The sequence below is a fragment of the Carcharodon carcharias genome, chromosome 36, assembly GCF_017639515.1.
Source record: "Carcharodon carcharias isolate sCarCar2 chromosome 36, sCarCar2.pri, whole genome shotgun sequence".
Lineage (NCBI taxonomy): Eukaryota > Metazoa > Chordata > Chondrichthyes > Lamniformes > Lamnidae > Carcharodon > Carcharodon carcharias.
Window position 1 is genome coordinate 7,098,370 of NC_054502.1, and position 27,900 is coordinate 7,126,269.

The window sequence follows — 27,900 nt, forward strand, 5'->3', positions numbered from 1 at the left end:
CCCATGTGCCAAGTGTCCCTGCATATACCGAAGTCTCCAGGAGGCCCAGCAATGCCTGCACTCAACCTTTGTGGGTGTATCCTAAATGGTAGAACATGCAGAATCAGCCCATTCAACCTAGCTGGTCCGTGCTCCACACATGCCTTCTCCCACCCTGCTCCATCTCATTCTACCTATCAGCATGTTAATCTCTGGTGCTCTTCCTCCAAGACATTCTGTTCAAGATGGCAACAAACTTGTTGAGGCCTCCCAACCTTCAGCATTGCCACCTAAAGGAGCTTGCATCCGTTTGAAGAATGGAAAACAATATGGGCTCGGAAGCAACTAAACCAGCAACTTACTGACGAATTAAAGTATTCCAACATCTGACAACCAGCTGGAAGAATTAGCAGCCTTGCCCCACAGAGGAGGGACCCAGTCCTGTTTTGGGCTCCACTCTAAGTGTAGAGGGTTAAGTGGTGAACAGTGAAGGGGAAGTAGAGCCCTATTGTGGAAAGCTAATGAAGAAGAGAACAATTAGAACAAGCAGTTGGAGGTGGACAGACATGAATGGAAACATGACATGCATTCCTGAGCGTATACTTGTGACCCAGGGGTTATAAAGCTTGGACACTCCGTCTGTAAATGCTCAGAGAAGGGAAAATCCTGAGCATTGCAGGGAAAATGGGATTGTGTTGCGATATGTTGTTTTGTGTCAGTGGTTTGTGCTATGTTGCTTACTCTGTGGCATTCTTTCCCCCTCTCCCTCTCTCTCTCTCTCTCTCTCCCCGCCCCCACCACACACTCATCCTCACCCTTGCCCTCTCTCTGCCTCCTTCTTCCCCCCCACCACCACCACCACCCCCAGCCACCCACAAGTAAAGAATTGCAATTGATTTCTGATTGCAGATCGGCAGGGTTAGCGTCTATGACTCAACACGGCAAACTGGGAAAACAAAGGAGTCGAGCGTAAACTGGTCCTTGGCAGATGGAACGGAGGTAGAAATTCTGGACGGAACCAAAGGGAAAGTGGATGGGTAAGAAAAGCAAATCACTCTGCCTGTTTAGGCATTGAGCGATGTAATGTTACTGAATGGAATCAGTTCCGCCTGCCACTGGCATGAATCCCAGCTCAGACTGGAATTGGGACCTCCCTTCACAGCAAAACCTAGGCCAGCGTCCAAAGTGCAAGATACCAAGATCGCAAAAAGGGTAGCAATGAAACACAGAAAGAAAGACATTTCACACAGCGCTTACATGCTCCTGAGGACGTCCCCAAGCACTTTGCAGCCAATGAAATACTTTCGACCTACAGTCGCTGTTGTAATGTAGGAAATGCATGCAATCAATTTGTGCATTACTTGCTGCAACAAAACCTGCTTCGGTGATGTTGGTTAAGGAATAAATCTTGGGCCCAGGACACCAGGGAGAGTTCTCCTGCTCTTCTTCAAAGTCATGGCCATGGGATCTTTTGCGCCCATCTGAGGGGGCAGACAGTGACCACGTTTTAACATCTCCTCTGAAAGATGGCACCTCCCACAGTGCACTGATCTGTCCGCTCCAACCCTCAGTACTGACCCTCCCGACAGTGCGGTTCTCCCTCAGTACTGACCCTCCCGACAGTGCAGCACTCCCTCAGCACTGACCCTCCGAGAGTGCGGCGCTCCCTCAGCACTGACCCTCCCGACAGTGCGGCGCTCCCTCAGCGCTGACCCTCCGACAGTGCGGCGCTCCCTCAGCACTGACCCTCCCGACAGTGCGGCGCTCCCTCAGTGCTGACCCTCCCGACAGTGTGGCGCTCCCTCAGTACTGACCCTCCGACAGTGTGGCGCTCCCTCAGTACTGACACTCTGACAGTGCGGCGCTCCCTCAGCGCTGACCCTCCCGACAGTGCGGCGCTCCCTCAGTACTGACCCTCTGACAGTGCGGCGCTCCCTCAGCACTGACCCTCCCGACAGTGCGGCGCTCTTGGTGTTGGCACTGGGAGTGTCAGCCTGGACTATGTGCTCAAAGTCCCTGGAGTGGTCCTCAAATCCCCCAACTTCCGACTCGAAGGCAAATGAGTACTGACCCACCAAGCGATGGCCAAAACTGACCGAGTCAAAGCTCAATCTGCCAGTGGAGGTCCGCTAGAGTCAGGGCACCATATCTTCACAGAAAACCTGCCAGAAATTGGAGCCGGTTAATTTTGCTTCTGCTTTTCTCCCCGACCCCCTAGGCCTCAGCTTGACGTCTCGCGAGTCTCCAAAATCAACCTTTACAATCTTTTCCGGCGGCTGTGCACGAAGACCAATCGTCAAGACCTGCTGGCGATGGCCTCCTACTCTGACGCCAAGGCAGCTGCCGCAGATTTCCAGAACGCCCGGACCCTGTTCTTCAAAGCCTTGGAGCAGATGAACTATGGCAACTGGATCCAGAAGCCTCTGGAGGAGAAGAGTTTCATGAACAGCGAAGTGTAGGGGACGGGAAGGGTGAAAGGGGGAACAATTCTGTACAGAGGTTGTAGAGAATTTAAAAAAAAAATGCAGAAAACTTTTTTTTAAAAAAAAAGTTACCACACAATTCCCAACATTCCTTTATAAATCTGTCAAATGTTTATAATCGAATGTAGTTTAAAAAATAATGATGTAGGCCTGATTTTAAAAGGAGAGTCACTTAAGCTAAGAATCGTAGGGATTGGGGATGGAGGGTGACCTCTTTCACACAGATACTTCCACAAGATCAGGTGCTGCGTGTCCCTCTTGGGAAGGAAGTGCTCGGAGTGGGGTACCCAGACACAGTGCGACACTAATAATTCTTGTCCTGGATTGTTATTGGATCAACTACGTGACTCTGAAAAGGACGGGGATGAGGAAAGAGAAAGCAAGGGCGCATATGGGTGATAGACATCCAGCAGCAGTCATGCTTAGAACTCACTGCCTTCTCCATTCTCATTTCTCCCCCCCCCCACTGCTGCCAGAGTCCCCGCTTGTCTGCTTAGTAGCTTCAGGACACTGGTTACATTTGCTTGCAGTCAGGTGATGGAATGAATTGAGGAGCAAAGTTTTTGAATGTTATACTTTAATTGAAATTTCTGCAGAGACAACTTTGCGAAAATTTAAATTTATAAGTTATGCTCAAAAAAAACTTTGCTCCCCTCTCTCTCTCTCTCTCCCTCTCTGCCTGTTTCGGAGAGCAATCCATATGAGGTCAGTAGACCACATGGTTTTACCCGAGTTATAGTTCCACATCTGAGGCGCTCGCTCTCCTTCCCTTTACTTCCCAGCTATGTTTCTATCACCTGTTGTTCTCCCTGTTTGAGAGTCGAACATGAGGATGAAGAGCACCTGTTAGAACAATGTTAGAGTAATGGAAGCTGTACCCTTGAAATGCTGCACCCTTGTAAGTTGGTCCACCATCTCCAGGAGAGGGTAGAGATTTTTGGGGGAGATGGGGAGGGACTATCAACAGAATAGGAACATGATCAGAAGCCAAATTATTTGTTGCTGCTTTGTTGGAAGATAGCATCTCGTAAGTTGACCTCCGAGGTAGTTGCAGACACTGACAATGTTTGATATCTTGGCATGGGATTGCTGCGTGACTTCCATCAGGTGTAGGAGTAAGGGGGGTGCAGTGTTGTATAGAGTGATGAGCTAGGTGGGTCCAAAGCGCCTCCCTTACATACATGTGTCCAAGTGAAATCACTGCAGTTCTGTTAGTGTTGCATGTTTATCTTTTGTTCGTTCAAAGACTGACCAACAACTGTGTGCAACTTTGAAGCAAAACTCCAAAGTATTAAAAGCTGCTCAGAGCTTGCGCTCGCAGCGTTAAACCTGTCTTGCACCTTCACAGACAGACCTGCGCATTTCCATCCCTCCATGAACACTGCGTGATGCCTATGACAGGGCATCATCACACAGGCTGAACTTGGCTGTCTCCCTGCTGCTTTTACAAACTGTTTTCACCCTCTTCATACAATGCAACTGGGGGGTTGGTTAATAAGAGTGCCTCTGACCTGTCCCCTTGGGGTGAGGTGCCTGCTGCTGAGCCCCAGGGTTTGTGCCAAGATATTGGCCTGATTCGAGGCCGTTTTATCTCCTGCAGCTACCTGCCTCCCATCAGAAGCTTTGGGCACCTGATGTTGTGAGAGTTTGCAGTTACAGAGCCTGGATGCCTGCTGTTCTCCATGAAGAATGTTGGCATAGAGTGGTTAGAGAAATTGAGTCCATGGAATGAAGTAGAACCATCTTGTGCTCCTTCACCTCTGTGGACCAGCCTTGAGTCCAGCACAGAATGCTGAAAATCAGCACTTGCAGTTAAATTGTTGAGCTGTAGAACACTGGGACACAGTACTGGTGGGAACAGGTCTGTCACTGTATAACACTGGGGTACAGTACTGGTGGGAACAGGTCTGTCCCTGTGTAACACTGGGGTACAGTTCTGGTGGAACAGGTCTGTTGCTGTGTAACACGGGTGTAGCACTGGTGGGTGCAAGTCTTTCGATGTAGCTAGCAGCAAAGGAATCAGTTTGTGGTACTGACTGAACTAATTATTGGCTATAGACGAAGACTGAGTTTGTCGAAGGGTTTCTGGCTGTGTTTTCAGCCACTACAGATGGGTGCTATTGCCTGTATGGTTCACGCTATTGCCTGTATGGTTCACACAGTCAAGTATGTCCCTACCACTCATCCTCACCACTATGTAAGTTTTTACTTGTTTGAGAAGGGGGTAGCAGTCAGGGTCTTGCACCATTACTTGCAATGGTGAGCGAATGTTTAATGAGCATCGTACTTTCTCTTAGCAATTGTGAAAAAAACTTGCCAGTGTATTTTTTTTAAATAAAAGTTTAATCACTTTCTGATGTATTGCAGTTTTGGAAAGTCCGCCTGCATTATATCTGATTTTAGTTCCCATTAAATGTTCTGCGGACAGAAGCAGGATTGAAGCTCTCATGCTCCAGGTGTGTGTTTTTTTTTGTTATTGCAATCCAGGTTTGCAGTTGGTCTTAAACAGACGACCCCAACCCCCACCATTGTATGGGTGAAGGGTTTGGAGATATCAGACAGCAAAAGAACCCGGTTTAAAAATCTAACACTTCTACCTTTACTGCAATCAAAGTAAATTGCTGTTTATTTTTCCCGTTTAGTCCCCACCCATTGATTCTCTGTCTGACTCCAGGTGCAGTGTGCGCTGACCATTCTTTCCTCTGCAAGGCAGAGGTGTCACTCAGGCTTGTGTTGAGTGAGTAATGATCAACTGATTCTAAAATGAGCAAAAGCCACAAGCTGGGTTTAACATCCTGTGTTACCTCCCTTGCCACCTGCCAAGCCTTGCACAGTGTTACTGCAGCCACATTCCATCCTGGATCATTGGAAATGTGGATGTGCAGCAGGGGGCCCGAGGAGGGAATGGAATTGGTGAATACTTTCACTTGGAGCTGCAAATTCTGGGGAAACTGTGCTGAGCAATGGCTGTGGAGGCCAGTCACTCCTCAGTGGTCTCTGACTCTGCCTGACAGCCTGTTTCAAGGGAAGTTGGTTTTGGGAGTGGGGGTGGGGGGCAGCGGTGTTCAGTAGGAGTGTGCGCACAGGCAACATGCCTGTCCCTCAATCCCAAGCTACCCGAGGGTGAGCACACGCAGCTGCACATTGGTTACCTCAGCTTTCAGCACCTCTCTCTTTTTAATCTGTCTTTTTCTTGGTGGGTTAGTTGGACCTTGCTCCACACAGCCCTCCCTGACGGTGATGGAAATGGTAATCTACTTTTGCTGGGGAGCTCCAGGCATGAGGAGCGCCTTTCCATTCCACAGAAAAAAATGGTTTACATGTTTACCATGGACTGATTCAGTCCCACTTCCCATCCAGTTTGCAATTGTTGATGGTTCAAATGTCGGTCAGTCTTGAATTAAAACATATTGTGTACAGTAGAGAGGGATATGCAACACAGGACAAAAACAAGTTCAGAAAGAATTACTCTTTGCTCTTCCTGTCTCCCCAGCACACATGCTACTGAACCTCTGCATGAGCCATTTTGGATCATGTTTGTCAGTTTGCTTTTTCTGCAAACGCAATGATTGGGGTATTACGATAAACCAGCATCTTGCCTGTTCCACTTGGGGTTCCCGCGTACAAGAGGAAACCTTACTGGACAGCGCGAGGCTGTGCCACAGGCACTGTAGTTTCTTTCTGACCTCCAGTATTCATGGGAAGGGAGAAGGAAGAAGCTGTCACTTTCAATCTTGGGGATCTTTTTAATCAGCTTTTCTTAATCCTCCCTTTGAGTAGTGAGGGCACCTAATACTGGGAGGCTGTTTGTGTGAAAGAGGCCTGGAATTGTTTTTAATGGCAGTGCACTGCATGTCGATCAGCTTGTTCCCAACGCTTGTTAGTATGCTTTGGGAGTTTTATTGGGGCTGGGAGGGTGAGGGAATGTGTTACTTCTCTGTGTGCGTGTGTATATGCTCCGTTTTTACAGGATTTTGTTTTTTGTAACAGCTAGCAAGTGTCTTGTTTTCATCCATTAAATCCTCTAGAATAAATTGGATGTTCATCTTTTAAGAGAATTGGTGTAGGAATTTTTATTTTGTACCTTGAGACAGGAGCGGGTTGTTGGCATGTAGCAGGGAAGCCTTTGTCTGCGGTAGTATCGTGCTGTGGACATCTCAAACTGTGGACCTGGGGGGGTGGATGTATTTGCTCATACAGGACAGGAGTCTCTAGATTTACTGTTCCTCTTGTCAGGAGTCCTATATAGAGTTCAGAGAGTTGTGATATACCCTTTCAAATTGGCTTCTGATGTTTTGCTCCACTTTATGTTCCTTAAACCAACATTATTCACTTGGATTTTGTGCACTCATCATGGAGTGAGGCACCTGTGCTGGAGAATACAACTGTCTCAGTTACTGGCACCCAGCGTTCACATTCAGCATGGGTTAGATACAGAGTAAAGCTCCCTCTACACTGTCCCCATCAAACACTCCCAGGACAGGTACAGCACGGGGTTAGATACAGAGTAAAGCTCCCTCTACACTGTCCCCATCAAACACTCCCAGGACAGGTACAGCACGGGGTTAGATACAGAGTAAAGCTCCCTCTACACTGTCCCCATCAAACACTCCCAGGACAGGTACAGCACGGGGTTAGATACAGAGTAAAGCTCCCTCTACACTGTCCCCATCAAACACTCCCAGGACAGGTACAGCACGGGGTTAGATAGAGTAAAGCTCCCTCTACACTGTCCCCGTCAAACACTCTGAGGGCAGGTTGTTTCCCTCCTGTTTTGTAGTTCTTTAAGTATAGATCATCCTGCATTACCTGGCCCAAATGAACACAAGAGTCTGAGGGTTTGCAGTGTTTGACATCAAAAGGATCCCAGCTGCGCCTCACCTGCCCTCTCGTGGTGGCCGCAAGCATTTCTCAAAGCCGTCATTGGCTTGGGCCAAGAGGCACCGAGAGCTCTGCTGTCCCAGGTAAGATCAGAACAGGCTGAAAAATTTCTAGAAGGTGGAACGAATTTGCCCCTCCCATCTCCTAAAATATCAGGGTTGTATGGGTAAGTCTTAATCTCTGACCATGATTGCAGTTAGCTGCAATATGAACGTAACTGTGAGCAGGTGTTGATATAAACTCTTTCTGCAGCCACTGCCCCCCCACCCCAGGCCCAAACTAAAGTACTCCAATTCTTTGAGAGTCTGAGCAGTGAAAGGATATTTGATTGTGGGAGGCAACACAATGCTTGCAAAAGCCAGACTCCTGTCAGACACCTGCAGTCATTTTGGGGTGGATTGGTGAAGGGTAGTGTTCGTCAGTGGATTCGGCTGGGAGGGTGAAGAACAGAATCTGCATTTTCCCTCTCATCCTTCTCGATTCCTGGGCACTGAGGTGTGAACCTTGTTGCCTGGCCCAGCCCCTGACTTAGATCAGCCCTCACTCCAGCACGGAGCACGGTGTAACCTCGGACTTCCCTGCTCGGTAGCACACTGAGGAGGGACGCACTCACCCACCAAACTTTCCCTGGTAATTTGTAGATTTATCACAACCTTTCGTTTTGAAGTGGCCTCTTGTATAAATCCACTGTGCCCAGAAACCAGACTGTGATGGAGAAAATCTGTAGCTTAGGAGAAAGAAGTTTAAACCTCATTCCTATTACGTTTTACAAAAACACTTATTTTATTTGACACAGAAACACAATTGAACACCAGTGAATCAATGCTATACGCAATCTGGGCCCGCCCCCTCCGGTTAAAATATGACTCCCGGCAGACAGCCCGTCCATTTTTTTTTTTCCCAGCCCCTCCGCCCTGGCCCTACATGTGATCTTTGAACCCTTCCATTAAGCAGCTCAAAGATTTTGGGTTGATCCCAGGCACAGAGAGTGGAGGTAAACTGGGTCCGTGGTGGGCGACTGTGCTTTGTGCCGAACTAATGGTGTCTTCGTTGGGTGAGGGATCTTGCACGGCGTGTGGTGCAGTCACTGGCATTGGTGGCCGCTCTCCAGTAACCTCTATCAACTAGGGCAGAGGGGGAAGCTGTCGTGTTGAATTATTTCAGGCTGTGGGGAGGGTGCTTCATTCTCTAGACTAAACGTGTTTATGGGGAAGTGGCATCAGCTTCGCTTTTAAGGCTGTGCATTTAAGTCCTTCAGGAGTGAAAGCACAAAACACTTTTAGATATAAAGGGTGGTGAAAATCTGGAGCACTCACCCCACCCACCCACCCACACACACACACGCACACCCGATTTATGTCGGGTAGAATATTGAGGCATATAGAGTAAAGGAGGGCAGGGTAAATGGAGTTGAGGTACAGCTTGGCCACAGTCAGATTTGGGTGGCGGAAGGTTCAGAGCTGAATGGCCTCATCGAGTTTTTCCATGAACATTGAAGGACTTATTTTCAATGGGTGAAAGACTGAAGGAACAGAAAATATTTTTTTTTTTTAAAAAGTGTTGAATCTACAGGAACAAATTGAGGAACTAAGGCTGAAAAATCACCAGCCCAAGCAAGAGGAGGTTTTCACCCCCATCCCCAGCACACGCTGCAGTGGAATATGGAAGCCTCGACAAAAGCATTGAGGCTGAGTCGGTTTAACATGTCCTAAAACGAGCTGCACACATACTTGATTGGCAGTGGGACTGGACGTTACAGGGGCCGATAAACTGAGAGATGGTTAGATACTTCACAGAACTTTCCGACAATGTTGCATCAAACTCTCCCAGGCCGGGTATGGCACGGGTTAGATACAGGATAAAGCATAAAGTAATGTTGCTGGGCCCCTTCCTCCTTACTGAGCCAGTGTGTGATTTTCCCATTCCCAACAGATGTGGCCTACCTGAGTGAGCTCTGCTGTTGGTGGGAAGCTGAGACCTTGGGATGGAAAGCTTCACTAAATTCACCTTTTGAAAAGCCAGTGTAATGTTAAGATTTTCCCCCACCATCCCCTCATCTTCCTTACCTGACAATGCTGTCTCTTTTGCCTACGGGTGCTCGATGCCAACTGCCCTCTCCCACCTCCCTCACTCGTCCATTTTTCAACTGAGGCCAATATTGGCAGCTATTCTACTTGGGTGGCACCCCAGTCCATCCTGATGCGCACACTTTAAGATGGTGCTCAGTATCAAGGTTGATATTCCACCCACCCCCGACTTCTCTCTCCTTGTCCTTTCCCTCCTGCAACTCAGTCACTGAGACCCTAGTCACCTCCATGGCTAAAATCAGCTTGTAGTAACAGAGCAGGGATGAAATCCTGGACTCTGGCTCTGTTTGGTAGTCCCATTGAGTGGTGCTTGGGAGTGGATAAGAGCAAGAGCTTTGATACAAAATTTCTTGTACAATAGGGGAGTGAGATGAGCAGAGAATGAGACCTCGAGCCTCCTACTTCTATTCCTCTTCCGGACCGACGAATGGGATTAATTTCTTGAACTTGAGGTTCTGGAAGAGCGGCTGGAGAAACATCCCAGTGGTCCCAAACACACACACCACCACGAAAATCCACAGGAAGAGGCGGTCAATCACCATAGCAACGTATTTCCAATCCTCAATCACCTGGAAAAACAGAAGAACTTCGCATTATTTGTACAGCACCTATAACCACCTCAGGCCATCCCAGAGTGCTTTCCTGCCATTGAGATGTACTGGCTGTGTGCTATTGTAGGAAAGGCAGCTGCCAATTTGCACAGAGAAAGATCCCACAAACTGTAATGCGATAATAGCTGTGACGACACAATCTGCTTTTGTTGATACTGGTGGAGGGATAAATATTGACTGGGGAGAAACTCCCTTGCTCTCTGAAACAGTGCCCCCTGGGCCAGTTCATGCCCGCCTGTGAGGTCAGGTTTAATGTCTTGTCCAAGTGAACATCTCCAGCAGTGCAGCACTCCCTCAGTACTACACTGGCATCATCAGCCTAGATTTTGTGCTCTGCAGTGCGGCTTGAACCCAGGATCTTCTGACTCGGGCGAGAGTGCTACCTGCTCAAGAGAGAGGCTTAAATGTGCTACAACTAAAATATAAGCCTCCATCAATTCGGCCTTTGCCTTCTGACCTTTGCTTCCCATCCATGCCACCACACTCCCTTTAATACCCTGTGTGCTTTAAAGGTGCCAGCAAGCCTCCCTATGTAGCACCCTTTGCCCATATATACAGCATCCGCAGTAATCCCCCTATCAATAACCTCCACTATTCTCTTGAAGAACTCTGGAGATCACTTGACTTTCACTGGCAGTTCCTAATCCATGTTTCATCGCCTGGTCTCCCTGTCCTCACCCGTTCTTTCCCAGGCCCTTTACACTGCTCGCTTCACTTTTTTACTCCTTTCGACAACCTGCTGGCTTTTGAAATTTACAAGAGGGATTTCCTTCATCCTCCTTTCTTCAGGCTTCCTTCCTTCTGCGCCTTGGCCGTTCTCTTGAATTATACAAATATCTGCAAGTTAGATACTGAAAGACCAGCTGGCTTGTCAATCTGCCCTACTCACACAACTGATCAGACACTGTCCCTTCCCCAGCCCTTCCCTGAACCATGAAACCTTCTGGCAGAGGTTAAAAGAACCCAGGGCCAAGAAGGAAGGATGAAGGAAACCAGTCCAGAAAATCACACAAACAGAATGTAATCTATAAAAACTCTGACCTATATGATGCGATCGCTGCTCCAGTTAGGGACTGGTCTGGCTCCTTCTTGAAAGTGAGCAGAGAGTCAGCACCCAATGCTGGCATTCTATTCCAGTGACTCGCTACTCTCTGGGAAATGATTAAATCACCTGACATCTGGTCTATTCCCACTCTTACACAGTTTAAACCCATGTCCCCCGGTGGTCCCCAATCGGCTGAACTGAAATAATCCATCAAAAGGATTATTTCCTTTGTGCTGTTGGCCCCACTTTCCCCTCTGAAGCGCAGTGGGTCTTGCTGGGGCAGAGAGGGGGAGCAGGAGAGCCGTGGAATGGGGTACTGCCCCCCCGAGTTCCAGTAACAACCAAATGCCCATCCATTTGAATCAGTCGTGATTTTCAACAGCCTCTGTAGCAATGGAGGGCTTTCAATCCAAACCTGGTCCTATCCTCACCCAGCACCTTCTGGCAGGAACCTTGGATGATTTCCTCCTTCTCTCCCCCACCGCCCCCCCCTTACCCATGATCCGCACCCCACTCCCCAAGCCCAGGAGCACTGATGTGGAATATAGTTCCTCTACTGAACTTGGATAGCTGTACACAGCAGATCGAGCTTGGGACACGGATGAGTTGCTTACAACAGCAACTTGCATTTATGTAGGACTGTCCCCAGGAAAACACCCAAGGCACTTGATATGAGTGTCATCTGACAGAAATTGCCACTGAGCTCAAGGAGATATTAGCTTAGGTGACTGAAAGCTTGGTCAAAGAGATAGGTTTTAATGAACAACTCTAAGGAGAGAGAGGTGGATACAGTGTAAGGTCTAAGAGTGGGTCGAGTTGGATCGCGCTTTCAGGGAGCCAGCACAGACACAATGGGTTGAATGGCCAACTATGTTTAATGAGAAGCTTAAAGAGGAATCCCTAGAATTTAGGCCCCAGGTGGTGAGAAGACTTGACCAGCAGAGGTTGGGTGAAGGGTGTGGGGGATGCGCAAGAGGCCAGAGTTTTTAAGGAGTCGCGGCCTAAACACTCTGGATCCCCAGTTTTGTTCTGTAAATCGGACAACACACTCACGCTCTGATCATCATCCTCGCTTTGCATGTGATCAGCAATGAACTCCACTCCATCCATCGTATCTTCAATCCTGTGGCTGTAGAATTGTTCGCGTGACGACCTCTTCCCGTGGTCTCGCACCCCATTGGCACCCACCGGCAGCTCCATGAGCCGCGCCCCGTACCCGCGTGCGGAGGCCTGGTTGACGAGGCAGGCGCAGGGCTCGGCGCTGATCCTGGGCGCAAGCCACCTTCCTCCTCCGTGTGCTGCCATTCTGCTCCTCTGCCGCAGCCTCTGCTTGGCGCAGTTGTTCCTGGGCTGCTTCATGAAAAGGATGGCAGGCAGCTTGTCCAGGAATACCAGCCTGACCCAGAGGGGCATGGTGTGGGTGGTTGGTGAGCGGTGGTGCACGTTGAGCACGCACACGCTGGTCACAATGGAGAAGGTGACCAAGACCATGGTGAACATTAAGTACTTGCCCATCAGTGGCACATCCAGCGAGGTGGGGGGCACGATCTTGGAGATGAGGAGGAGGAAGACGGTGAGAGCCAGCAGCACGGAGATGCAGAGGGTCATCTTCTCACCACAGTCCGAAGGCAGGTAGAAGACCAGGATGGCCAAGGAGGTGATGAGCATGCAGGGGATGATGAGGTTGATGGTGTAGAAGAGCGGCTTCCTCCGGATGATGAAGTCGTACGTGATGTCCACGTAGGTGTGGTCGTCGGGGTTCTCGTTGCGCCGCCCTGGCAGCGCCACAATGTCCCACTCGCCACTCGGCGTGAAGTCGTCCAAGCTGGCCACATCCGAGCGCAGCACCAGGTCGATCTCCGTGCGGTCGTATGTCCAGGAGCGGAACTTGAGGGTGCAGTTCTGCTGGTCGAAGGGGAAGTGTTTGACCTCGATCTTGCAGGCACTCTTGTAGATGGCAGGGGGCAGCCAGAAGATGCTGCCGTCGTGTGAGACCACCGCGTTGGAGTAGAAGGACACCTCGTATGTGCCATCGGCGCTGCAAGGGAACAAAAAGCAACACCATCAAGCGAAGCAATGACTTGCGTTTAGACAGCACCTTTCATGACCTCCGGACATCCCAAAGCACTCCACAGCCAATGGGACTTACTCTTTTTGAAGTTTTGTAACAGGAAACGCTTGCAGCAAAATTCTGCACAGCAAGATCCCACAAACAGCAATGACCTGATTTTTAGCGATGTTGGTTCGGGGATAAACATTGGTCCCAAGGACACTGGAGAGAAGCTCCCCTTCTCCAATTCCAGTAGTTGGAAGGGATTGTTTGCCCCCAACCTGAGAGGGCCTCAGTTTTAATGCCTCATCCGATAGATGGCACCTCCAACGGTTTGGTGCTTCCTCAGTACTGGCAGCAGGAATGCCGGCCTGGATTATGCGTTTAAGACTCTGGAGCGGGACTCAAACCCATGAAATCCTGGCTCAGGGGGCGAGAAGCTGCTACTCACTAAGCCATGCACTGCTGGACTAGAGCACAGTGTCCACATCAATGGGGGCTGATGGCATCAGATACCACTGCCTGCAGGAGAACATCGAGAGGGGTAAGTGCTGAGCTAACGCTGCTGTCTTTTCCCACCATCAACCCCTGGGAGACTGGCAAGGGCCGCTTAAACCAGACTAGTGCCAAGCCTTGGACCAACCCGGAACCCAACAGAGGTGAGAATAACTGTATAATCCTCAGGGCACATTGGGGTTGAACTTCAGCGAAGAAGAAGCCTTGTTTAAATTCCAGCAGGCGAATGCAAGGTGCCAAGGTCAAACCCTTGAAATGGGACAGCGTAGGCTGCCAGCAAGGCAGGTTTACTGGGGGCACAGCGGCACGAGGGTGGAGGTTCAGCCAGCCTAGGTTATCTTTAATCAGGTTCTCCTGCTCCTGCAGAACCGTCAGAAAGATAAAATTCGGCCCTCAACCTTCTCCGGGACCTCTCGGGTTCCACTTCCCGTGCATCCAGTCCAGGTTTCAACCTGTAATGGCCCCCAGGGTCCGATTTAGATTACTAGTGCCAAGTTCCTACTTGACGAAGGGTTCATCGATTTGAAATGGGCTCAGATGCCCGCTCGTGGATTCCCTTCACTTCAATGGTATAAAATGCAACTGTCCACTGCTCTGAGGCCATTGCTGTCCTGTCACTGCCAGGCTGAAACTGTTAATCCAGGGTGTAACCAACATCACAGACAGGAGGAAGCACTCCGTGACCATTGCTACACCCAGCACAGCCCCCCACCCTCCAACCCCAATCCTGGTCTGTGCTGCATTAGCCACTTTGGAGTTAGGCAATATCCTGGGAGGGGGGGTCACTGTCACGTTGCTCCCCTCCCCCCTCTCCTGATCACCCATCCAGTGACTCCTGTACCAGCAGGTGACAGATGAAGGCCATGAGTGAGGGCTCTCCACCACCAACATCCCCCCACCCCCACACCATCACAGTTCATCTATTAAAAGTGGGCAGTGCCCATGGAAACTCAACAAGTTTCTGTGGGAAGGGGGAAAAAGGGAGTGGAGAAGATTCATCTCTTGATTCACAATTTGACCTTTTCCCCCAATAAAGTTGTATTGTTTCTGCCCCTAGTCATGGAGTACAGGGCCTCCCAAAAGGATGTTTCGGACCTCACTGACTTGAAGAAACAGGTTGTCACCTACTTATTGTAAAGGACCACGTCCGGGAGCCAGATGTGAGTGGATGGAAGCCGCACCTTTACAATCCCCTCATAGTCTGCTGGATTCCAGGTCAGTCGATAATCCTTCCATTCCTGGCAGAAAGAAAACCAACAGGTCAGGCTTTAGGCCAAGGGCGATGCTATAGGGACAGGGTTGTCTGTGCGAGCTCCTGCAGCTGTCAGTTTTGTCCACATCAATATAAGGAAAGATTGTGCTGACAAATGGAATAGATCAGCATCAAACACTCCCAGCACGGGGTTAGATACTGAGTAAATCTCCCTCTACCCTGTCCCCATCAAACACTCCCAGGACAGGTACAGCACAGGGTTAGATACAGAGTAAATCTCCCTCTACACTGTCCCCATCAAACACTCCCAGGGCAGGTACAGCACGGGGTTAGATACAGAGTAAATCTCCCTCTACACTGTCCTCATCAAACACTCCCAGGGCAGGTACAGCACAGGGCTAGATACAGAGTAAAGCTCCCTCTACACTGTCCCCATCAAACACTCCCAGGACAGGTACAGCACGGAGTTAGATACAGAGTAAATCTCCCTCTACACTGTCCCCATCAAACACTCCCAGGACAGGTACAGCACGGGGTTAGATACAGAGTAAATCTCCCTCTACACTGTCCCCATCAAACACTCCCAGGACAGGTACAGCATGGGGTTAGATACAGAGTAAATCTCCCTCTACACTGTCCCCATCAAACACTCCCAGGACAGGTACAGCATGGGGTTAGATACAGAGTAAATCTCCCTCTACACTGTCCCCATCAAACACTCCCAGGACAGGTACAGCACGGGGTTAGATACAGAGTAAAGCTCCCTCTACACCGTCCCCATCAAACACTCCCAGGACAGGTACAACACGGGGTTAGATACAGAGTAAAGCTCCCTCTACACTGCCCCATCAAACACTCCCAGGACAGGTACAGCACGGGGTTAGATACAGAGTAAAGCTTCCTCTACACTGTCCCCATCAAACACTCCCAGGACAGGTACAGCACGGGGTTAGATACAGAGTAAAGCTCCCTATAAAGAAGGACACGTTATCACTGACCTGTGTGAGCCAGACGTTGGTGGTCATTATCTGTTCCCTTTCATGCTGAAACACAAGAAGCCAACGATCATTGACTGACAATAAACATGATTTTGTCAGATGTTTAGTTTGGTGCTGGGATCTGTTGTGTTCATTCATCCTTAAGAGCCATTGAGAACGTGAGTCTGATTCTACCAAAGACCTGTTGCACTGTCGAGATAGACTCACCAACTATTCCTCATGCATCAGGTGTGGAGATAGCTCTGGAATTGGAGGAGGTAACAAACCAAACCCTGTGCTTTCCACTGTCTCTCTCTCTCTTTCTTTGTCCTTGTGTGTGTGTGTGTGTGTGTCTATGTCTCTATCTCTCTCTTGCATCTCCCTCCCAACCCCATTTTGCTGTGTGCACTCACCACACTGATAAGCTGTGCCAGAGAGACCATCAGTTGTACTGACACCAGTTGTGAGCTGTTAGTCGCTGGACGGATTAGCTTGTTGTAATGCGCTGGGTTAAGGAGGTGAATCACCAGCCTTTCCTCTGTGGAGATTGACAGGCTCCCTGAAACAGAAAGAAGTTGTAATTTTCTTTTAGAAAAAAAATCCTTTCTGGTGTTTCCTTCCCTTCCTCTCCTGAAGGTGCTGACTCTCACTGGGGTACAGGTCCCCTTCCTCCCCTGAAGGTGCTGACTCTCACTGGGGTACAGGGTCCCTCTCCTCTCCTGAAGGTGCTGACTCTCACTGGGGTACAGGTCCCCCTCCTCTCCTGAAGGTGTTGACTCTCACTGGGGTACAGGTCCCCCTCCTCTCCTGAAGGTGCTGACTCTCACTGGGGTACAGGTTCCCCTCCTTTCCTGAAGGTGCTGACTCTCACTGGGGTACAGGTCCCCTCCTCTCCTGAAGGTGCTGACTCTCACTGGGGTACAGGTCCCCCTCCTCTCCTGAAGGTGCTGACTCTCACTGGGGTACAGGTGTATTATTGGGTGTAACACTCCTGGATGTACTATGGAACTCACTGATGCTGGTGTGCTTATCCAAGTCTAGCCAATCACACTACAACCAGTGGACCAACTCTATCTATGAGGAGGGGTCAATCTGCCTGTCAGCCCAGTAACAATCAGTAACTGGTGTCACAGTCTGGGACTGTGCTCATTAATTGCTCTGTTGCTGGATCTGTGCCCAGTACATTCTGTCACATCTTGTTGAATCAGTCACCATTAATCACCTCACTGGAGAGTGAGATGAGACATTTGCTTAGAATGAAAAGTGGAAAATCACTCTGCCTCACTGGGTCCTGTTTCCATGGAGATCTGTTAGTTTGCACACAACAAACTTTCTGCAGCCTTTGGGATGGTTGGAAGCGACTCTCTTCCTTGTGAACCTTTGGGACCTTCTGACTTGGAAACATATCGGCTGTTCCTTCGCTGTCGCGGGGTCAAAATCCTGGAACTCCCTCCCTAACAGCACGGTGGGTCTACCTACACCACAGGGACCGCAGCGGCTCAAGAAGGCAGCTCACCCAACCCCTTCTCAAGGGGGCAATTGGGGATGGGGAAAAACGCTGGCCTAGCCCACCAAGCCCACATCTCATGAAAGAATAGGAAAATATCCTGGTGCTCGTTTATGTATAAACTCAGCAAGTGAAGGACTGCAGAGGAATCATGCCGAGCTCTCACTTTCCAGCAGAAGGGTTTTTGCCCAACAACCAGGAGTGAGTTGCCTGGCTTACCCACTCCACCCACCATCCCCACTCCAAGGACAGAGGCCTCTTTTTATCATCCAGTTCAATTCTGAGTCCCCAGTTGGTTTTGACCCTTGGATATGCTTTGCTCCTTTGGAACAAGAGAGCCAGTCACCCTTCACCCCCACGGTTGACGAGTGGGGAAGGGGGAAGTGGTCCCGGTTGACAGCCCTCCCTCGAGCAACGCAAGTTTGGGATCTTGCCCTGTAGAAAAGGACAAGCTTTCCTTGCTGAGACAACAGCAATTGGCGAGCTGCAGTTTAACTGTGGACGCTGTGGTAGCAGTATAACTACAGTCTGTTCTCCTTCTTTCGAGGGGCATGTGCTGCAATTTGACGAGGGGTATGGGCACCAACTCAGCTTACCACCACCTGTTGGGGCACTAACTGTTTCCACCATTCCGTGTCATTATCTGCCCGGGGGTCCTAAGCTCTGGAATTCTACCCCCAAACCTTTCCTCTCCATTCCTTTAAGAGGCTCCTTAAAACTTACCTCTTTGGGCAAGTCTTTGTTCATTCATGGTATATGGGCGTCGCTGCCTAGGCCAGCATTTATTGCCCATCCCTAATTGCCCTTGTTCAGGGGGCAGTTAAAAGAGTCAACCACATTGCTGTGGGTCTGGAGTCACGTGTAGGCCAGGCTGGGTAAAAATGGCAGATTTCCTTCCCTAAAGGGCATTAGTGAAACAGATGAGTTTTTACAACAATCATTTCATGGTCATCATTAGATGTTTAATTCCAGATTTTATTGGATTCAAATTTTATCATCTGCCATGGTGGGATTTGAACCCAGGTCCCCAAATCATTACCCTGGGTTACCAGTCTAATGACAAAAGCACTACGCCTCCATCTCCCCCAAAGACCAAGTCTTTGATCACCTGCCTTAATATCTCCTTAAATGGCTCAATGTCAAATTTGTGTCTGATTGTATGCTCCTGTGAAGTATCTTGGGGGATGTTTTACCATGTTAACAGTACAAGACAAGTTGTAAAATTTCCATTCTGCTACCTTCTGCAGAACAGCAGAGCAAGATGGTGTGTATAGTTTTGGCCTCCTTACTTAAGAAAGGATATAGTTGCTTTTGAAGCAGATCAGAAAAGGTTCACTCTACTGATTCCTAAGATGAAGGGGTGAGGAACGGCTGGAGAGGCTGAGCCTGTATCCATTTGAGTTTAGAAGAGTAAAAGTTAATCTTATTAGAATGTAAAAGATCTTGAGGGGACTTGACAGGGTAGCTGCTGAAAGGATGTTCCCCCTCATGGAGAGACTCGAACTAGGGGGTGCAGTTTAAAAATAAAGGGCCTCCCATTTAACTGGGAGATGCGGAGAATTTATTTCCTCTTAGAGGGTCGTGAGTCTGTGGAATTCTCTTCCCCAGAGAACGGTAAAGGCTGAGTCGTTGAATATTTTCAAGGCTGAGTTAAACAGACTTTTGATTAACAAGGGTCTCAGGGGTTATGGATGTAGGCAGGAAAGTAGAGTCGAGGCCACAGTGAAGTCAGCCATGACCTTGTCAATTGGAAGAGTGGGCTCAAGGGGCTGAATGGCCTACATTCGTACATTTGCATGTCTGAACATCTTCTCTGACTTCTCACTGAGATATCACTATGGGACGCTTTCCAACAGAATACAGGAAATCTTAAACAAGTGGAAATATTAAGCTTAAGCAATTTGTCCTCCTAATTCCACCCCTTCCCTCACCTCTCCCAACTCCAGCTGGAGCTCAGTTTCACTGACTGCCCACTGACATCTCACCCACCTGCCCTTTCCATACGTCGGAACCAAGACTATTTGTCCATGTAGGGCATCATTGCTATAAAGGACAATGGTGGTGTAGTGGTAATGTCTCTGTGTTCGTAATCCAGAGGCCCCACCCAGGTGGGGACATGGGTTCAAATTCTGCCATAGCAGCTGGTGGAATTTAAATTCAATTGATAAATCAGGAATTGAAAGCGGGTCTCAGTAATGTTGACTGTGGCAACTATCCTCAATTGTCATAAAAACCCATCTGGTTCACTAATATCTTTTAGGGAGAGAAATCTGCTGTCCTTACCCGGTCTGGCCTACATGTGACTCCAGACCCACAGCCATGTGGTTGACTCTTAACTGCCCCCCTGAATTGGCCGAGCAAGGCCACTCAGTTCAAGGGGGCAATTAGTGGTGGGTGACAAATGTGGGCCTTGCCCGTGACAGCCACATCACCTCAAAGAGTTAAAAAGACCCCATCATCTTCCTGGTAAAGCAGGAACTCTGGATAGCTGAGTCCGTCCACATCCATCATCTATCCTCTCACACGCTCAGCTTTGGAGCCAATGTGATTTTTACTTAGTTGGAGGGTGAGTCTCCATTGGATGTTGCATTTCTGAAACTGAGACACTGGCTCTGCAAGCAACATCCTTGACCATTGCTGGGCCCAGTGCTCAGTGGGTTACACTCTCACCACTGAGCCAAAATGTCGTGGGTTCAAATCCCACTCCATAAACAATTGAGGCAGACGTGACAAGTGCTGCACTGAGGGAGTGCCGCACTGTCGGAGGGTCAGTGCTGAGGGAGCGCCGCACTGTCGGAAGGTCAGTGCTGAGGGAGCGCTGCACTGTCAGAGGGTCAGTGCTGAGGGAGTGCTGCACTGTCGGAGGGTCAGTACTGAGGGAGTGCTGCACTGTCGGAGGGTCAGTACTGAGGGAGTGCAGCACTGTCACAGGGTCAGTACTGAGGGAGTGCTGCACTGTCGGAGTGTCAGTAATGAGGGAGTGCCGCACTGTCGGAGGGTCAGTACTGATGGAGCGCCGCACTGTCGGAGTTCAATACTGATGGAGCGCCGCACTGTCGGAGGATCAGTACTGATGGAGCGCCGCACTGTCAGAGGATCAGTACTGAGGGAGTGCTGCACTGTTGGAGTCTCAGTACTGAGGGACCACCGCACTGTCAGAGGGTCAGTACTTAGGGAGTGCTGCACTGTCAGAGGATCAGTACTGAGGGAGTGCCGCACTGTCCAAGAGTCAATAATGAGGGAGCACCACATTGTTGGATGGTCAGTGCTGAGGGTGGGCTGCACTGTCAAGAGAATCACTACTGAGGGAGTGCCGTACTGTCGGAGGGTCAGTACTGAGGCAGTGCCGGACTGTCAGAGGGTCATTTCTGAGGGAGCGCCGCACTGTCAGAGGGTCAGTACTGAGGGAATGCTGCACTGTCAGAGGGTCAGTACTGAGGGAGCGCTGCACTGTCGGTGGGTCAGTACTGAGTGAGCGCCGCACTGTCAAAGGGTCAGTACTGAGGGAGCGCTGCACTGTCGGAGGGTCAGTACTGAGGGACCGCTGTGCTGTCAGATGTTCAGTACTGAGGCAGTGCTGGACTGTCAGAGGGTCATTTCTGAGGAAGTGCCGCACTGTCCAAGAGTCAATAATGAGGGAGCACCACATTGTTGGATGGTCAGTGCTGAGGGTGGGCTGCACTGTCAAGAGAATCACTACTGAGGGAGTGCCGTACTGTCGGAGGGTCAGTACTGAGGCAGTGCCGGACTGTCAGAGGGTCAGTACTGAGGGAATGCTGCACTGTCAGAGGGTCAGTACTGAGGGAGTGCTGCACTGTCAGAGGGTCAGTACTGAGGGAGCGCTGCACGGTCAGAGGGTCACTACTGAAGGGAGTGCCCCACTGTCAGAGGGCCAGTACTGAGCGAGTGCTGCACTGTCAGAGGGCCAGTACTGAGGGAGTGCTGCACTGTCAGAGGGTCAGTACTGAGGGAGTGCTCCGCTGCCCAAGAGTCAATACTGAGGGAGAAGAACACTGTCAGAGGGTCCATACTGAGGGAGCACCGCACTGTTTGAGGGTCAGTACTGAGGGAGTGCTGCACTGTCAGAAGGTCAGTACTGAGGGAGTGCTGCACTGTCAGAGGGTCAGTACTGAGGGAGTGCTGCACTGTCAGAGGGTCAGTACTGAGGGAGTGCTGCACTGTTAGAAGGTCAGTACTGAGGGGTGCTGCACAGTCGGAGGGTCAGAACTGAGGGGCAGAGCGCACTGTTGGAGGGTCAGTTCTGAGGAGTGTTGCACCATAAGAGGGTAAGTTATTAGGGTGTGCTGCACTGTCCAAGAGTCAATACTGAGGGAGTATGCACTGTCAGAGGGTCAGTATTGAGGGAGTGCCGCACTGTCAGAGGGTCTGTACTGAGGGAGTGCTGCACTGTCAGAGTCTCAGTACTGAGGGACCACTGCACTGTCAGAGGGTCAGTACTGAGGCAGTGCCGGACTGTCAGAGGGTCAGTACTGAGGGAATGCTGCACTGTCAGAGTCTCAGTACTGAGGGATTGCTGCACAGTCGCAGGGTCAGTACTGAGGGAGTGCTGCACTATTGGTGGGTAAGTACTGAGGGAGCGCCGCACTGTCATGGGTCAGTACTGAGTGAGTGCCGCACAATCAGAGGGTCAGTACTGCAGGAGCGCCACACTGTCAGAGGGTTGATACTGAGGGAGTGCCGCACTGTCAGATGTTCAGTACTGAGGCAGTGCCGGACTATAAGAGGGTCAGTTCTGAGGGAGCGCCGCACTGTCGGAGGGTCAGTACTGAGGGAATGCTGCACTGTCAGAGGGTCAGTACTGAGGGAGCGCCGCACTGTCAGAGTCTCAGCACTGAGCGAGTGCTGCACTGTGGGAGGGTCAGTACTGAGGGAGTGCTGCACTGTTGGAGGGTCAGTGCTGAGAGAGTGCTCCATTGTTGGAGGGTCAGTGCTGAGGGAGTGCTGCACTGTTGGAGGGTCAGTGCTGAGGGAGTGCTGCACTGTTGGAGGGTCAGTGCTGAGGGAGTGCTGCACTGTCGGAGGGTCAGTGCTGAGGGAGCACCACATGGGCAGAGGGTCACTTCTGACGGACCACTGCACTGTCAAGAGATTCAGTACTGAGTGCTGCACTGTCGGAGGTTCAGTAGTGAGAGAGTGCTGTAATGTCGAAGGGTCAGTACTGAGGGAGTGCTGCATTGTCCAAGAGTCAATGCTGAGGGAGCACCGCACTGTCGCAGGGTCAGTGCTGAGGGAGTGCCGCACTGTCGGAGGGTCAGTACTGTGGGAGTGCTGCACTGTCAGAGGGTCAGTGCTGAGGGAGTGCCGCACTGTCGGAGGGTCAGTAATGAGGGAGTGCCGCACTGTCGGAGGGTCAGTGCTGAGGGAGCGCTGCACTGTCGGAGGGTCAATACTGATGTAGCGCCACACTGTCAGAGGATCAGTACTGAGGGAGTGCTGCACTGTCAGAGGATCAGTACTGAGGGAGTGCTGCACTGTTGGAGTCTCAGTTCTGAGGGAGTGCCGCACTGTCAGTTGTTCAGTACTGAGGGACCGCCGCACTGTCAGAGGGTCAGTTCTGAGGGAGCACTGCACTGTCAGAGGAGCAGTACTGAAGGAGTACTGTCTGTCCAAGAATCAATACTGAGGGAGCACCGCACTGTCAGGGTGAGTGCTGAGAGTGGGCTGCACTGTCAAGAGAATCACTACTGAGGGAGTGCCGCACTGTCGGAAGGTCAGTACTGAGGGAATGCTGCACTGTCAGAGGGTCAGTACTGAGCAAGTGCCACACAGTCGGAGGGTCAGTACTGAGGGATCGCCGCACTGTCGGAGGGTCAGTACTGAGAGAGTGCTGCACCGTGAGAGGGTCAGTACTGAGGGACTGCCATACTGTCAGAGGATCAGTACTGAGGGAGTGCTGCACTGTCAAAGCAGCAGTACTGAGGGAGTACTGCACTGTCCAAGAGTCAATACTGAGGGAGCACCGCACAATCAGAGGGTCAGTACTGAGGGAGTGCCACACTGTCGGAGTCTCAGTACTGAGGGACTGCCGCGCTGTCAGATGTTCAGTACTGAGGCAGTGCCAGACTGTCAGAGGGTCAGTTCTGAGGGAGCACTGCACTGTCATAGGGTCAGTACTGAGGGGGTGCCCCACAGTTGGAGGGTCAGTACTGAGGGAGCGCTGCACTGTCAAAGGGACAGTACTGAGGGACCGCCATACCGTCAAAGGATCAGTACTGAGGGTGCAACGCACTGTCAGATGGTCAGTACTGAGGGAGTGCTGCACTGTCAGAGGATCAGTACTGAGGGAGTGCCGCTCTGTCGGAGGGTCAGTACTGAGGGAGCACCGCACTGTCAGAGGGTCAGTACTGAGGGAGTGCTGCACTGTCAGAGGGTCAGTACTGAGGGAGTGCCGCTCTATCGGAGGGTCAGTACTGAGGGAGCGCCGCACTGTCGGAGGGTCAGTACCGAGGGAGAGCTGCACTGACAGAGGAGCAGTACTGAGGGAATGCTGCACTGTCAGAGGGTCAGTTCTGAGGGAGTGCTGCACTGTCAAAGGGTCAGTACTGAGGGAGCGCCGCACTGTCAGATGTTCAGTACTGAGGCAGTGCTGGACTGTCAGAGGGTCATTTCTGAGGGAGCGCCGCACTGTCAGAGGGTCAGTACTGAGGGACCGCTACACTGTCGGAGAGTCAGTACTGCGGGAATGCCACACTGTCAAAGGGTCAGTACTGAGGGAGGGCTGCACTGTCGGAGGGTCAGTACTGAGGGAGGGCTGCACTGTCGGAGGGGTCAGTACTGAGGGAGTGCTGCACTGTCAGAGGGTCAGTACTGAGGGAGGGCTGCACTGTCGGAGGGTCAGTACTGAGGGAGGGCTGCACTGTCGGAGGGTCAGTGCTGAGGGAGCGCTGCACTGTCAGATGGTCAGTACTGAGGGAGTGCCGCACTGTCGGAGGGTCAGTACTGAGGGAGGGCTGCACTGTCAGAGGGTCAGTACTTAGGGAGTGCTGCACGGTCAGAGGATCAGTACTGAGGGAGTGCTGCACTGTCCAAGAGTCAATAATGAGGGAGCACCACATTGTTGGATGGTCAGTGCTGAGGGTGGGCTGCACTGTCATAGGGTCAGTACTGAGGGACCGCCATACCGTCAAAGGATTAGTACTGAGGGTGCGACGCACTGTCAGAGGGTCAGTACTGAGGGACTGCTGCACTATCCAAGAGTCAATACTGAGGGGGTGCTACACTGTCGAAGGGTCAGTACCGAGGGAGAGCTGCACTGACAGAGGAGCAGTACTGAGGAAGTGCCGCACTGTCGGAGGGTCATTACTGAGGGAGTGCCGCACTGTCAGAGGGTCAGTACTGATGGAGCGCTGCACTATCGGAGGGTCAGTACTGAGGGAGTGCTGCACTGTCAGAGGATCAGTACTGAGGGAGTGCCGCTCTGTCGGAGGGTCAGTACTGAGGGAGCGCCGCACTGTCAGAGGATCAGTACTGAGGGAGTGCTGCACTGTCAGAGGATCTGTACTGAGGGAGTTCTGCACTGTCCTAGAGTCGATACAGAGGGAGCACCGCATTGTTGGACGGTCAGTGCTGAGGGAGGGCTGCGTTGTCAGGAGAATCACTACTGAGGGACCGCCGCGTTGTCAGATGTTCAGTACTGAGGCGGTGCCGGACTGTCAGAGAGTCAGTTCTGAGGGAGTGCTGCACTGTCGGAGGGTCAGTAATGAGGGACTGCCGCACTGTCGGAGGGTCAGTACTTAGGGAGTGCTGCACTGTCAGAGGGTCAGTTCTGAGGGAGTGCTGCACTGTCAAAGGATCAGTACTGAGGGAGCACCGCACTGTCAGAGGGTCAGTACTTAGGGAGTGCTGCACTGTCAGAGGATCAGTACTGAGGGAGTGCTGCACTGTCCAAGAGTCAATAATGAGGGAGCACCACATTGTTGGATGGTCAGTGCTGAGGGTGGGCTGCACTGTCATAGGGTCAGTACTGAGGGGGTGCCCCACAGTTGGAGGGTCAGTACTGAGGGAGCGCTGCACTGTCAAAGGGTCAGTACTGAGGGAGCGCCGCACTGTCGGAGGGTTAGTACTGAGGGAGCGCCGCACTGTCGGAGGGTCAGTACTGAGGGACCGCCATATCGTCAAAGGATCAGTACTGAGGGTGCGACGCACTGTCAAAGGGTCAGTACTGAGGGACTGCTGCACTATCCAAGAATCAATACTGAGGGGTTGCTACACTGTCGAAGGGTCAGTACCGAGGGAGAGCTGCACTGACAAAGGAGCAGTACTGAGGGAGTGCCGCACTGTCGGAGGGTCAGTGCTGAGGGACTGCTGCACTGTCGGATGGTCAGTGTTGAGGGAGTGCTGCACAGTCAGAGGGTCAGTGCTGAGGCAGTGCTGCACTGTGGGCGGGTCAGTACTGAGCGAGTGCTGCACTGTTGGAGGGTCAGTGCTGAGGGAGTGCTGCACTGTCGGAGGGTCAGTGCTGAGGGAGCACCACATGGGCAGAGGGTCACTTCTGACGGACCACTGCACTGTCAAGAGATTCAGTACTGAGTGCCGCACTGTCGGAGGTTCAGTAGTGAGAGAGTGCTGTAATGTCGAAGGGTCAGTACTGAGGGAGTGCTGCACTGACCAAGAGTCAATGCTAAGGGAGCACAGCACTGTCGGACGGTCAGTGCTGAGGGAGGGCTGCACTGTCAAAAGAATCGCTACTGAGGGAGTGCCGCACTGTCGGAGTCTCAGTACTGAGGGACTGCCGCGCTGTCAGATGTTCAGTACTGAGGCAGTGCTGGACTGTCAGAGGGTCAGTTCTAAGGGAGCACTGCACTGTCATAGGGGCAGTTCTGAGGGAGTGCCCCACAGCTGGAGGGTCAGTACTGAGGGAGCGCTGCACTGTCAAAGGGTCAGTACTGAGGGACCGCCATACCGTCAAAGGATCAGTACTGAGGGAGCGATGCACTGTCAGAGGGTCAGTACTGAGGGACTGCTGCACTGTCAGAGGGTCAGTACTGAGGGACTGCTGCACTATCCAAGAGTCAATACTGAGGGGGTGCTGCACTGTCGAAGGGTCAGAAGCGAGAGAGAGCTGCACTGACAGAGGATCAGTACTGAGGCAGTGCCCGACTGTCAGAGGGTCAGTACTGAGGGAGTGCCGCACTGATGGAGGGTCAGTACTGATGCAGTGCCACACTGTCGGAGGGTCAATGTGATGGAGCACCGCACTGTAGGAGGGTTAGTACTGAGGGAGCACCGCACTGTAGGAGGGTCAGTACTGAGGCAGTGCCGGACTGTCAGAGGATCAGTTCTGAGGAGCACCGCACTGTCACAGGGTCAGTACTGATGCAGTGCCGCATTGTCGGAGGTTCAATGTGAGGGAGCACCACACTGTAGGAGGGTTAGTACTGAGGGAGCATCGCACTGTCGGAGGGTCAGTACTGAGGGAGCTCGCACTGATTCAGGGTCAGTACTGAGGGAGCGCCGCACTGTCAGAGGGTCAGTACTGAGGGAGCCCGCACTGATTCAGGGTCAGTACTGAGTGAGTGCTGCACTGTCAGAGGGTCAGTACTGAGGGAGTACTACACTGTCAGAGGGTCTGTACTGAGGGAGTGCTGCACTGTCAGAGGGTCAGTACTGAGGGAGTGCCGCACTGTCGGAGGCTCAGTGCTGAGGGATGGCCGCACTGAGGGAGAGCCCCACTGTTGGAGAGTCAACCTTGAGTGAGCGCCGCACAGTCGGAGGGTCAGTTTCTCGGTTAAGTTATACCGAGGGCCCGTCTGCCTTTGAATCCACTTGACTCTCCCTGAACTTGTGCTGACATCCCCTGTGTCCGCCTCCCTCACCTGCCGAGTATGTCCAGCAGCCCAGCTGTTCTGCTTTGGAAACCATTTCCCTTTCATGCACAAATATTCTCCTTTCCTTTCCGCATCAGTTCCGACGCACCAAGGAGCAAAATGCTGAGGTGAGCGGCTTGGTGGGGGTGGTGGGTGGGGGATATTGAAGAGATGCCCCGAAAATGATGGTTTGCAGAGACTCACCTGCCAGACCAGCCAGGAACCAGGCGCACGTCAGGAAAACCATTTCTGCCCAGCGAGCTGTACGGTAGCACATCCCCTCGGAGCCCTGCCCCGTCCGGTCAGGGAAGGGGCCGACCCGGGTCGGAAACGGCTGGCCCAGGACCAGATCCCGCATGGATGGAGAGGGGAAGAGAAGCCGCAGCCGGAGGAGGAAAGGCTTATCTGTCTGTGTGTCTGTGTGGCTGTGTGTGTGTGTGTCCTGGATCTCGCTGACTGGGTCTGTCGCTGTCCTCGGTGCTGAATGTGCCTCTCAGACGCTGGGTTCCAGCCAACCAGTGCAATGCAGCTTGATGAAGGTCTACAGAAGTGGTGGTGGTGGTGGTGGTGGGGGGGGGGGGGGGGGTGGGGGGGTGGGAGTGGAGGTACAGTGTGGTGAGGGGGTGGGGAGTAGATATGGAAAATAAGCACACCTACATTACTATCATTTGGGGGCCAGTCCTGGACACAACTACCTCCCTTCTTAAACATCAATTCACTCTGG

The 27,900-nt window shown here is 51.6% G+C and overlaps 2 protein-coding genes across 6 annotated transcripts in view; one reads left to right on the forward strand and one right to left on the reverse strand.

The window, feature by feature from the left end:
* The window catches only part of adar (adenosine deaminase RNA specific), a 66,638-nt gene extending 60,123 nt beyond the window's left edge, over positions 1 to 6,515 (forward strand). For all 5 annotated transcript variants that reach the window (XM_041179734.1, XM_041179732.1, XM_041179733.1 and 2 more), the window contains 2 exons: positions 889 to 1,016; positions 2,198 to 6,515. In XM_041179734.1, the coding sequence (XP_041035668.1) occupies positions 889 to 1,016; positions 2,198 to 2,438 (369 nt within the window). In that variant the 3' untranslated portion in view covers positions 2,439 to 6,515. The remainder of the gene's footprint in view (positions 1 to 888; positions 1,017 to 2,197) is intronic.
* Positions 6,516 to 9,834: 3,319 nt separating this feature from the next.
* Positions 9,835 to 16,411, reverse strand: LOC121272876 (neuronal acetylcholine receptor subunit beta-2-like). The gene is made up of 5 exons (XM_041179712.1): positions 16,256 to 16,411; positions 15,864 to 15,908; positions 14,781 to 14,890; positions 12,140 to 13,124; positions 9,835 to 9,999 (listed from the first exon to the last, which is right to left on the reverse strand). Exons 1-5 carry the CDS (start codon positions 16,283 to 16,285, stop codon positions 9,835 to 9,837), a joined length of 1,335 nt encoding a protein of 444 aa, XP_041035646.1. The 5' UTR covers positions 16,286 to 16,411.
* Positions 16,412 to 27,900: the final 11,489 nt, after the last annotated feature.

What these genes read in the sequence shown, in the direction of transcription:
- LOC121272876 (XM_041179712.1), bottom strand. Translation starts at nt 16,285, where the DNA reads ATGGTCTCTCTGGCACAGCTTATCAGTGTG. An exon ending in CCAACGTCTGGCTCACACAG is followed by an intron (nt 14,891 to 15,863) that starts GTCAGTGATAAC and finishes TCTTTCTGCCAG; the next exon opens with GAATGGAAGGATTATCGACT. An exon ending in GCGAGGATGATGATCAGAGC is followed by an intron (nt 10,000 to 12,139) that starts GTGAGTGTGTTG and finishes CTGTTTTTCCAG; the next exon opens with GTGATTGAGGATTGGAAATA.